The following is a 12,589-nucleotide window of genomic DNA, read 5'->3' on the forward strand; positions in this document are numbered from 1 at the left end:
ACTGATCTGTTCAAGGTTTCTCCAACGACTAATTTAAAAAGGTATATGAGCAAAATACCTAAGAAAATATCCTCTAAAATGAATGACTGGCTGACTGAAGGAGTGTCAAAGAAAGAAATAAAAGAGGCGGTGTTTAATATCGGCAGAATGAAAGCATCGTGACTAGATGGACTGAATGGCCTATTTTTTCAAAAACATTGGAAGGACATAAAAGGGGAGGTGTGTGAAGTTGTCAAGGACTTTTTCATTAGTCAAGTTCTGCGACAAGAGATAAGTGAGACAACAATTGTGTTAATCCCAAAAGTGAAACAACCAGAGAATCTGCATCAGCTAAGACCCATTAGTTATTGCTATTTTATTTACAAAATTATAAAAAAAATTGGTGAAAAAATTAGGAATGGTGCTAGATAAGATGGTCTCTCCTATTTAGAGTGCATTTATGAGTGAAAAATTAATCCAAGATAATATAGTCATTGTCTAAGAAGCATTCAATACTTTAAGAAAGAAAGGAAGAGGAGAATCAGAAAAGTTGGCTATCAAGTTAGATATGAGTAAAGCTTATGACAGGATTGAGTGAAACTTTACGGAAAGAGTTCTAAAAGCTTTTGGTTTTAAGAGGGAATGGGTTCAACTGGTAATGAAATGCGTGAGGGGAGCTAATTATAGAGTTAGAGTCAATGGGTAGTTGACCAATAAAATATTTTCTCAAAAAGGTTTAAGGCAGGTTGATCCTTTATCTCCATATTTATTCATCTTAGCTGCTGAAGTATTCTCAATTCTAATGAAGGAAGCATAGAAGAAGGATAAAATAATTGAATTCAGAATCAAGCCCAATGCACCAATTATTACACATCTACATTTTGCAGATGACTGCGTTATCCTAGCAGAGGCAAAAGAGGAAGAAGTGTACCAGATAGTTTCGCACCTAAATGAATATACAGAAGCATCGGGACAAATAATTATCTGGTTAAATCTGGAATTATTGTTGGCAAACATGTCTCGATAAAACTATAGTGGATATAGAGGAGATTCTTGGAATCGCATCATGGGACAATCCAGAAAAATACTTAGGGTTGCTAGGATATTAGGGAAGGTCTAAGAATAAAGCATTTACATGGATTGAGAAAAACTTAATTAACAAACTGGAAGGTTGGAAGCAAAAGCTGCTAAACCAAGTCAGAAAAGAGGTTTTAATTAAGACGGCCATACAAGCTATTCCATATTATGCTATGAACGTGATTAGATTTTCAAAAAACTTTTGCAACAGTTTAGTGCAAGAATTTTTAAATTATGATGGGCAACGCCCAGAAAAAAGGGGTATTCACTGGAAGGGCTGGGACAAATTAACTTTCAGCAAAAAGAATGGTGGGTTATGCTTCAAGGACTTTTAAATTCAAAATCTTGCTCATCTAACAAAGCAAGCATGGAGATTAGTAGAGAATCTCGAGGCTCCTTAAGCACAAATTCTATAAGCGTTGTATTTTTCGGAATGTTCTTTTTGGGAGGCTAAGGATCATAAGTCAGGGTCGTGAGTTTAGAGAAGTATTCTCCAAAGAAAGGATTTTTCACTTAGGAACTGCAGGTGGAGTGTTGCAAATGGGAGAAAAATAAAGATATGGGAGGACAATTAGGTACTGGGTCTAAAGAGAATATACAGCGGTAGGAATAATTTGATTACTAGAGTGAGTGACCTAATTATGCCGGGACAGGGATGGGATGTCACTAAAATTGCTGCCATTTCTCCACAGGAGATAAAGGACAAAATCTTAAAGACTCCAGTTAGTATCTTTGGGATAGATGATGAACTTATTTGGTCATTCATGCAAAATGGGATTTATACAATAAAAACTAGTTATCATGTGGTAAAGAAAGAGTTTGTAGAGCAAGAGTCTGATTCAACAACATCAAGCAGAGATAAAAGAGAACTTTAAAAAGAATTGTGGAACATACAGGCTCCCCAAAAAATCAAGATATTTTTGTGAAAGGCTACTCAAAACATAATTCTAGTAAATGAAAACTTGTTCAAAAGGAAAATAGCAAGGAAGCATGATTGCCAAATTTGCAATGCAGCAGTAGAAACTAGAGAACATGCTATTCTCCTATGTCCCTGGACAAGAGCAGTATGATTTGGTGCTCAGTGTCAATTGAATCCGATAGAAAATGCGATTTTATCTTTTGGGGATTGGTTCATTAAAAACATAAGAAAAATAAAAGCAGAAGCAAAAACAGACCAAGAGATAATGGTAGAAAGAATAGCCTTTTTGTGTTGGAAAATTTGGAAGGTAAGGAACCAAGCATTATTTCAGAAGAAGGAGGTCAATCCAATCAAAACTATCATCAAAGCTAAATTATTGGAGACAGAGTTCAAAAAATTCTCAAAACAGATTTTAATTTTGAAACAACAGAACAACAGGAGAAAATGAAGAATCATTACTTGGAATCCTTTGTCGAAACCGTGGGTAAAAGCTAATGTTAATACATCCTTCAAGGCAACAACAAGTGAGGGAGTCACAGTAATAGTGGTCAGAGATGGAGTTGGAAAGCTGATAGCAGGAGCAACCAATAAGATAAAGGCAAATTCAAGTCCAATTGCAGAAAGCACAGCAATTAGGGATGCAGTAGTTTTGATACAGAGTTTAGAAATACAGAAAATTCTAATTGAATCAGACAATCTACCTATTATGCAAAAGCATTGAAAACCAAAAGCAGAATTGCAGAAGTTGATCCGATACTTAGAAATATCCAAGAATTAAAGGGCGAAGACAACAAAATTGGCTTCACGTGGACTCCGAGGAAGGAAAATCGATTAGCCCACAAGGTTGCTTTATTGGAGGTGGGCGACTGAATAGGAATTGGAGCATCAACCATCCTCCGGAAGTTATCGTGGAGATGATGAAGGAATATTGCAAGATCAGGAATCGACAAACAGGAGTGACAGGCAGTATGCACCAGCAACAGAGTCGCGCAGAGAGGCATCACGAAAACCGTGAAAGACAGTGACTGAAGCTCGCCCTTTTGGCGAGGATTCGGTGGCACAAGGTTGATTGATACGTGCTTCAAATGTTTGAGATATGAAGAGTTTAAGTATTATTTAAAAGATATTAGTTTATATTTTTAGAGTATTTTAATTTAATGTATTTTGATTTTGTTTATTTAATTACTAGATTGGGCCTTATAATTATGAACTTTAGGGTTTTTCTTTGTTTTAACCTAATAAGAGGTTATAAATACCTCCTTAGCTATTGTAGTCGTAGCATAGAATTTTTAGAGGTTTCAAAATCCCTTTTTGGTTTCGCGATGAACAAGACAAGAATTGAAATTGAATAAAAAAGATACATTGAAATTGAAATAGAAATAAAAAAGATAGATTAAAATTGAGTACAAAGAGAATCATTCTACTTTCTACCCAATTTCTTGACGCAACAAGAAAGGGATTCCTCAACCTAACTTGTCAAAGCCATAATTTGGAAATTGAATCGAAGGGACTCCTCAACCTTCTATCCAATTCCCCGCAACCTCAATTGTCTACACCATGGTTTCATCCAGAAACCAAAAAGGGGTTTTGAAACCTCTAAAAATTCTATACTACGACTATCCTAATTTATGAGGTATTTATAACATTTTATTAGGTTAAAACAAAAAAAAAAACCCTAAAACCCATAAACATAAGACCCAAACTAGTAATTAAATAAACAAAATCAACATACATCAAATTAAATTAAAATATTCTAAATATGTAAATTAATATCTTTTAAATAATATTTGAATTTTTTGTATCTCGAATATTTGAAGTATGTATCATTAATTCAAATCGGTTTAAATCTAAAAGTGTGTCCATCTGATTCAAAGTCTCTCCACTCAACGTTTTATGGAATGTGAGATCCATTGATCCCATTCCTTCCTAAAGAAAGCATCTCCCGTTTCTAGTCTTTGCTATCTTCGATAGGTAGTAGAGACTTAAAAAATTAGAGGAAGGATATTTAATTTGAATTTCAATGTAAGAAGTGGAGTGTAAAAAATCATAGAGTGAAGGTTTAGTTGTGGTGTGGAGTTCGAGTTGGGCTTGTCCAACCCACACCCAGTCAAAAAAAAGAAAAAAAATTGAATTTTCAATTAAAAATGTTCTTTTCATTACTTCCTTAATGAAGTGTCTTTTACCAAATCCTACTAATGAATAAAAAAAAAGTTTAATTTAAGTAAACAAAAGCTATTATACAAAGACAAGTGCAATTGCACAACAATAGTTCCAATTGTAATGACGTCGCACACTGTTGGTCCTTCAAAGTAATAAATAAAATAGTTGACTCATGCTTCTCAAGATCTTCAATCTCAAGCCATTCTTTTATTTATTTATTTTCGGTACAATTCTTTTATTTATTTATTTATTTATTTTTGGTTTCCTACCGTATTTCTCAACCCAACAGGTGAAGGACCGATTCATTACGATATTAAACTCCATTTAAGAGTTAATTTTTTTTATTTATTTATTTTGGTATATCTACTCAATACTTCACAAGTACCACACCCATGGGTCATGGCCATCCCATAAATTTGGAAATTGCAACATAAAATCAAAGAATGTCCAACCCAAAAATATAATGGAGAAAAAACTTATTGGACTCTGACCAAAAGCGATAAAAAAAATACAATTTTGTTTTTGGTAAGGGAAAAACTCACTGTATTGGCCATATAACAAAATACAGAAACTGGGGTTAGGGTACCCGTCTTAAAACCAATATTGCTCTAAATTTAAATGTTTTCCTTTATCAAGTATAGTTCGGTAATGAAATAATATTTTATTCAAGTTGTGGAAACAAAATATTTCATTTTAATAATTTAGTCAACCAATTTTATACTGAAAAAAAAGAATAAATAAGATCATAATTAAATTTATAAATTCTATAATACATCATCAGTATAATTTTCGGACCTTTATTAGCACAAACGTACAAACAAAACTCCTAATATACCTCCACAAAATCAATTGATATAGCAACACATGTTATTACATGTATTTTCTATTATTGTTTAGCAAAAATTAGAAATCATATTTTTCTCTTAAATGAAAACACCCTAATTAAAGAAATTAGTTAAAAACCTTCTTTTTGATATTCGAGCATAAAAGAATAGTAAGAATATTATTTAAACCTATTACAATTCTTTCATTTTCGCAAAACTAATCCAAAATACATAAACTATTGGTTGGTTGAAGCCTCATCAATTTTATTAAAGTCCAAATTATAAGCATGAACCAACCAACATTATCATCATCGTCATATACACATCAGATAAGTTTGTTACAACATATAACAGATTCACTAAACAACACGTGCACTTACGCGCCACCGTCAACGGCCGAGCGTGCACGAAGCCACTCAAGCATATCGCCAAACACAAGCTCCACGCTCTCCTCTGGCTCCCCAACCAGCTGGTGCCACATTCCAGGATACACCTTCAGCGTCTTATCCTTACTCGCGGCACGCGCGTAAAGCTCCTCCACGCAAGCCGGGTCGCAAACAACGTCGTCCCCGCCGTGAACCACCAGAAACGGCACCTCAACCTCTTCGAACCTTCCCTGAAGCTCCCTGCATATCCGCAGCAGCTCCTGCGCCGTCGAAGCTCGGGGACGGGCCACCTTCCTCCGCGGGCTCGCCAGCGCCAGCTTCCGCTTCCACTCCACTTTGAAGGAAACGTCCGGGATCGATCCGCGCGTTGGAACCACGCGCCACGTAGGGATTATCGCCGCAGCTATAGAAAGGAAATGTTCCAATGGCCACGGTGGCTTGAACTTCTCGCTGATCCCGCACATGGCGCCGTTAAGAATCAGACCGTTCCACGGCTTCCCGGATGAGACATTTTCCGGCGAGTCGCGGAGGCGGAGAGTGATTAATAGCGCGATTGCGCCGCCGAGGGATTCGGAGTAGAGGAAGGAAGGAAGAGAAGGATCGAAGCGAGAGCGGAATTCGTCGAAGAAGGCGATGCAGTCGTCGACGACGGGGTTGATGTCAGGGATGTGGGCGATGAGGCCGTCGGAGAAGCCGTGGCCCTGATGGTCAATGGCGCAGGTGGCGAATCCGGCCTTGGCGAAGTAGATGGCGGTGAGCTGGAGGAACCAGCTGGATTCGCCGGTATATCCGTGAACGAGAGCGATGGTTCCGGTGACGGTTGCGGGGGGTAGCGGGAGCCACCACTGAGTGAAGAGCTTGAGGCCCCTAGGGTTTGTGATGAACTCGGAGCCGTGACTCACTGAGTGGCGTGCGTAGAACTCGTCCGCTGTTAAGTCACCAAAGGGGCTGCGCTCGTTAGCTTCCGCTACTGGGTGCACCATCGTCGCTAAAATGCGCCCTCCGTCTCGCAGACTCACTTTGGAGTTTGGATTAGACTCTGTCTTTTGTTATTTCACTCTCCTTCACTATTTATTATCAATTGATATTGTTGGTACTAAAATTTATTCAAATGAACTACCAACATAGGAAAAATGTTTATTCTTTACATATATTTGATGATGTGTTATCCTATAACCAAACAATCAAATATGTCATTAGTATTTTAATAGTTATGCATATATATAATTTTAAAAAGAGTTCAACTAGAGAATTAATTTTTATTATTTCTAGCTCATACTAATATTTAAATGCACATCTTAAATTACATACTAAAAGAATATCTAAAATTTCATTAAAAAAATCTAAAACTAAAATAGAATATCTAGTCACAAAGTTTTGATGGAAATCACCAAAAAATGATTTAGAATTAAAATAAAATCTTAATAAGTGTAAATGAAAAAAAAGTTGAATAAGAAAACCATTTATAAAAAAATTAGCTCTAGATACTTTTTCGTTTAAAAATATCATAATAAAGAATTAAGTTTTCGTTTATTCTAAAACATCTCAAAGACTTGTTCAAGAATTGTTAATGCTAAACAAACACTTTATTTAATGTACAGAAATGATACTTTAGGTTAGAACATTCCAAATACAAACGTGATTCTCAATGATGTAATTTGAATCTTAAAGAAAATGTACACTTAATGTTAATAGTATTTAGCAATATTTCTAATAAGATGGTGGATATTGTCACTTACAAATCGATATAACACAAAAAATAAAATGCAAACAAGAAAAGAAAGGAAAAGAAAAATAGTGGTCACAATAAATTATGCATAATTGGATATTTAGAAGAGGTTGGGCACATTAACTGCAAGTGGGGATGGAATGGAAGTTGAAGACTTGAAGTTTTATGTCTAGTAATTGAATGAAGCAGGGGAAAGTAGTTGGCACAGGCAAAAGTGACCTTTGTGAAATTTTCTCTTCCATTATGGAAAAAAAAATCTTCCTACGTAAGTAAATATCGTGTGTACCATGACCCAAAAAAATAAATAAATAAATAAATAAATATCGTGTGTACTACTGTGTACTACGTTTTTCTTCCGTAACTAATCTACTCGTTCACTTTTTCTTAAGAGACAAAATACTTTTACAAATTTTATGACATGTATATATATAACATGAATAATTTAAATCGTTACGGTTAGAATTGAGGTGATATGTATTTACCATTTAGGACATGCTTGTGACTTGGGAGGATTGCCATCAAAGAGAAGGTATGGAATGGAAAGACTTTTTTTTCCCCTCTTTTTTTCAATTATTAGAAGAGTGATTTTAAAACCTTTTTCTTTTATTTTTAAGATTTTAAAATGTGACAAAAATGANCCTTAAAATTGAATTATATATTTTTATACACTTTTTAAATAATTATTTAAATATCTCTAAAACTTCATATCACATGTACAAATCTTTTGCTAAATATAAAAATCGTTCGCTACTTATAAAAATAATATTTTTTATTTTTAATAATTTTTTCAAAAATATATTTTTCATTCATATTTTTTAGAATTACTTCTATCAAAACTTTTGAAACTATTTTAGTAATTTCGTTTTCAGTACATACTTTCTTTTTTGTATATACGTTTTTTTTTTGGTGTAAGAATATGGACTTACTTGTTGAGTCCAAATAAAAATTCCCTTATATAGGCCAATATATTTAAGCTATATAGTTTTCTGTGTAGGTTGGGCCAAAAAATCAATCCAAAAAATTGCAAACAAATGTACCTTTTTATTTTGGTAGTTAAAATGGGGGCGCAAACAAATGTATATAACACAAGGAAAAAAAGAAAGTTCTATACCCATGGCCTAACATTGTTTCTTCTGCAGAAATGATCCTCTCTGGAGATTAACATTTAGTTAGTTGGATGTTGATTTGATTTTTTTTTTTAACTTATTTTGTGTTATCGTTGTATAGAAATTGATATTTGAACAAAAATTTATCTGTATATATAGGAATATCTATCAATATTTAAATACATCTTTGTTCAAATATCATTTTCAAAAATTTAATTCAACTTCTTTACTTATGATATTATATTTAATTAAAAGTTTAGGCTCATGTTAGTAACTCAAGTTAATAATAATGACATGCATATTCAAGTATTAGTTGACGTATACGTGTTTGGTTTTGAGTGCGTTAGACAGTTTAGAGAAGTAAAAGCTAATTCTTGCAAAGTTTGAAGCATGGAGCAAGCTTGAGCAAAGATGTAATAATAATGTATAAATATCATGCATAAGCTATTAAGAAGAATAATCAATTTAAGTTGGTTGAGTAATTAGTTTATTTATTTGTTTAAATAAATTATGAAAATTTTGAATTTTAGTTTATGCATAGTTTTAAAAATCAAATTGAATCGGTTAGTTTAATCGGATTAATCAAAAATCGATCATTTAGTTGATTCAGTTAATATATAAAATTGTTATGTAAAAAGTTGATAAAAAAACTTATTATCCTGACGATTAACCGGTGAATCATTAAAATTGGCCAATTTTTTTTATGGTTTTTGATTCGATACATGACTTGAAAACGACGCTATTTTGCTATTGTTTAAAAGAAAAAATTTAGAAGGAAGAAAATTCCAACACCCATTTCTTTCACTCTCTGACGGTGTACCTAATCCTAAATTCAGCCAGCCACCATCACCATTCTTCATCGCCGCACTCTTCTCCTCCGATCACACTCTTATCATCGCCAACCTCTTCTTATCGCATCGCGGAACTCTTCTCAGTTCTCATCGCTCTTCTCGTTGCCATCGCACGAAGGACGCGTTGACGCGGTAGTATTATCCTCGCGAAGGTTGCTCGATCGATCATTATTTCTTCGAGCTCTCTTTTTCTGTGTGTCTGAGACTAACATTTCTCTTTGAGCTGTCTATTGCTCTTTGTTCGAACTCATTTTCCCTCCTCTGTGTAGGCATTAGCAACACCACCACCAATAAGACCAGAGAAGTTACTAACAAAAAGGAGAAAATTATCATCACCTCAATCCATTAAGATGGATCTAATGCAAAGAGCAAGTACAACAATAACTTTAAGATTGTCCAGTTTTTTAAAGTTTGTTCCAACTCCTAATTTTAAAGCACCAAGGGAAAAGAATCTCTGATATTCAATGTACTTATTGAAGCTAATTAATCTATTAAGGTGTTTAGGATAATAGGTGTTTGTTTTGTAAGGCTTGGTTATTAGTGTGTTCCAAACTTGATAGTTTATTTCTTGGCCAGAATTTATTACTTTTTGTCTTGCACTTGTTTTGTTTCTTTAATCTTGCTACTCTATCATATATATGAAATACACAGATTTCACAGTATGCTAATAATATGGTCCAGTTACATATTTCAATTTAGTTGTTCCTTTATGGTTAAGTCAGTATCAAAACAGAACATACTAAATAAATAAATAAAATAACTCTAACATACTTTCATTCATATAGATTAACATATTACATACAACAATTGTTAAACCTTTATAATCACAACCACTAAAGTAAAAGAAAAAATAACAGCAACCCTAACATAACACTTGGATAAGATATTTTGGAGTCTTCGCTTCAACTTCCAACTTTTCAATCATCTAAACTAGATTGATCCTCACTTATTCATTGTCATTTGCTATATCACTATCTGTTCTTCTTCTTTTATATCATCAGTCGAGAGAAAAAATTCACACCATTTTTTGCCAATAGTCTACATGAAATAGGGTTAGGAGTTACCAACATAAAAAAAAAAACTATTTTTAATTAACAACTCACAATGTAATTAGAACAACTAAAAAAGAATTTATTTGAGTTTGTATCTGTTCCAGACCACCAAAACACACAGCAACAGCCGCACTCACAATGCTCTGACACTTGCAAATCTCTAATGCGACTTGGAGTCCTCGTTAATAATTGAAAAAAACTTCTTTGACCTTAACTCGCACATCCAATCATGATTCTGTACCAATGCTTTCGGTTTTGAACAACAAGAATGGCGAATCAAGTTAGGGTTAAAAATAGCCGTTATATACTCCAGTGTGGCATGTCGGTGCCATGTCTGATATGTATTTCAAATGTTTATGATATGAAGAGATTAAATATTATATAAAAGTTATTAGTTTATTTTGATATATTTTGATTCTTGTTTATTTAGTTATTAAATTGGGTTTTATGTTTGTGAACTTTATGATTTTCTTTGTTTTAACCTAATAAGAAGTTATAAATATCTCCTTAACTATTTTAGTTGTAATATTGAGTTATTACAGCTACTAAAGCACTTTTTGGTTTCGTGATGAAACCATGATGTGGACTAGTGAGATTGAGTAAATTCCTCTCTTATTGCACAGGAAATTGTGCAGAATGTTGAAGAGTAATTTCGATTCAATTTCTAAACTATAGTGTGAACAAATTAGGTTGAGGAGTCCCTTTCTTGTTGCATCAAGAAATTGGATAAAAAGTAGAGTGGTTCTCTTTGTATCCAATTTCAATCTATCCTTTTTATTTTCTATTTCAATTTTAATGTAACTTCCTTATTCAATTTCAATTTATGTCATTTTGTTTATCTTTTTTTCGTATCAATGTCACTGTCGGCGGCAAGGCTAACTGATCAAAAATAAGGCAAGGGACCAACTAGGTGCATTATTTAATAACGGACATGTCTAATTGGATATTAATCAAATATGTTTATAAAAATTTATTAATTTAGTTCTTTTTTTTCCAATTACAAAAAACATATTTTCAATATAATTTAGTGACTAAATTGATAAATTTTCATAAAAATATTTGGTCAGCGTCCAATTAAAATGTTAGGTGTCGTGTATGCTATTAGATAATATTTTACATCATCAATCGTTAACGAAAATTGTGAATAGAGTAACTAAAAGAACAAATATAATTAATTCATAATTTTTAAAAGACGAATTTAATTGATAAAATCTTTCGAAAACAAATTTAAAAAACGTCTTATTTTTAGGGACTAATTTTGACTATTAATCGATTTAATTTTCTTGTAAATTAGTCCCATTTCAAAATTTACCATTATAAACTACACATTATATATTTCGCTATTTGCTTCTGGACTTTTTATTTAAATAATTCTGGGTATTCGGAAAGGGACAAAGCAGCGATGAGTCTTGGGTTATTTAAATTTTAACCATGGGAGAAAGGTCGCAGGTGACAAGTAAAATAAAGTGGATCGCGCTTAATGGAAATGTTTGCCATGAAATTCATTAATCTCCACAAGTAGAACTAAACTGGTACCTGATTAACCAATTTGTGTAAGCATTTGCAAGTTTCACAAAACAGAAATACATATGTAATAACGAAAGAACCAACAAAAATATCTACTATACATAACGAGGATATTAGAAAAAAGTTGGTATACAATTTTTTTTTCTTGCAAAATAATTTTTATTATATTAATTTCAAAAATTGAATACACTTATCATCTTGACTAATTCCAAATTTAATATCATTGTTCTTATTTAATTTATATAAAAAGTGGATTAATACTCACATTAATTAGTGTCTATTAATATATTAATCATAAAAAAAAAAAGTAAAGGAATCTGGCGTGCATGTTGCTTTCACGCCTTAACAGAAAATACTGAAAGCGATGCCATGCCATGCATTTCAATTTTTCTTTTACTTTTTCTTCTTAAAAAAAAAAAAGCAAAAGGTACCATAACTTGAAGCAAAAGCAAACCCAATGTTACACAGAACCACAAACTTTCCACTAAATTCTACAGTTAATTAATTACACAAACAAAATCAAACTAGTAGTAAGTTCCATTCAAGGATCCACAAAATACATTAATCAACATAGAATTGAACACTACATCCCTAAACACAAACCTTGTGATTAAGGAAACACAAGATACATAGAATTCTGTTTTTGTGTCTCTGTATTTTGTGTCGTGTTCTAAAATCAAACACTTACATACCTAGCATGCATTGATGAGATATTTAGAGAAGGAGTGGCACGTCGGGGTGGGAGATACCGTAGCCCATTGTGGTGAATGGAAAGCCTAGGTGATTTTCAGGGCTGAAATCTTCGGCGAGGACGGTTTGCGCCGCATCCCGGAAAACATAGAACACCGAGGAGATAATCATCAAGAAGCATGTGGTGATTGGCACCATGTTTTAGTTTAAGAGCCTCAAAATGAAGAGATTTGGAACCTTGATTCTAAAGTGTATAACTGTATTGTAATATTATAGTATGCGAGCACAT

At 33.2% G+C, this 12,589-nt stretch overlaps 1 protein-coding gene across 1 annotated transcript; it reads right to left on the reverse strand.

Moving 5' to 3' along the window:
* Nucleotides 1-5,119: 5,119 nt before the first annotated feature.
* Nucleotides 5,120-6,471, reverse strand: LOC107467937 (caffeoylshikimate esterase). The gene has a single exon (XM_016087165.3). It carries the CDS (start codon nt 6,326-6,328, stop codon nt 5,336-5,338), a length of 993 nt encoding a protein of 330 aa, XP_015942651.1. The 5' UTR covers nt 6,329-6,471; the 3' UTR covers nt 5,120-5,335.
* Nucleotides 6,472-12,589: the final 6,118 nt, after the last annotated feature.

The sequence above is a fragment of the Arachis duranensis genome, chromosome 9 (genome assembly GCF_000817695.3).
Source record: "Arachis duranensis cultivar V14167 chromosome 9, aradu.V14167.gnm2.J7QH, whole genome shotgun sequence".
Lineage (NCBI taxonomy): Eukaryota > Viridiplantae > Streptophyta > Magnoliopsida > Fabales > Fabaceae > Arachis > Arachis duranensis.

Excerpts from the sequence above, each read along its gene's own strand:
- LOC107467937 (XM_016087165.3), bottom strand. The coding sequence starts at position 6,328 with ATGGTGCACCCAGTAGCGGAAGCTAACGAGCGCAGCCCCTTTGGTGAC.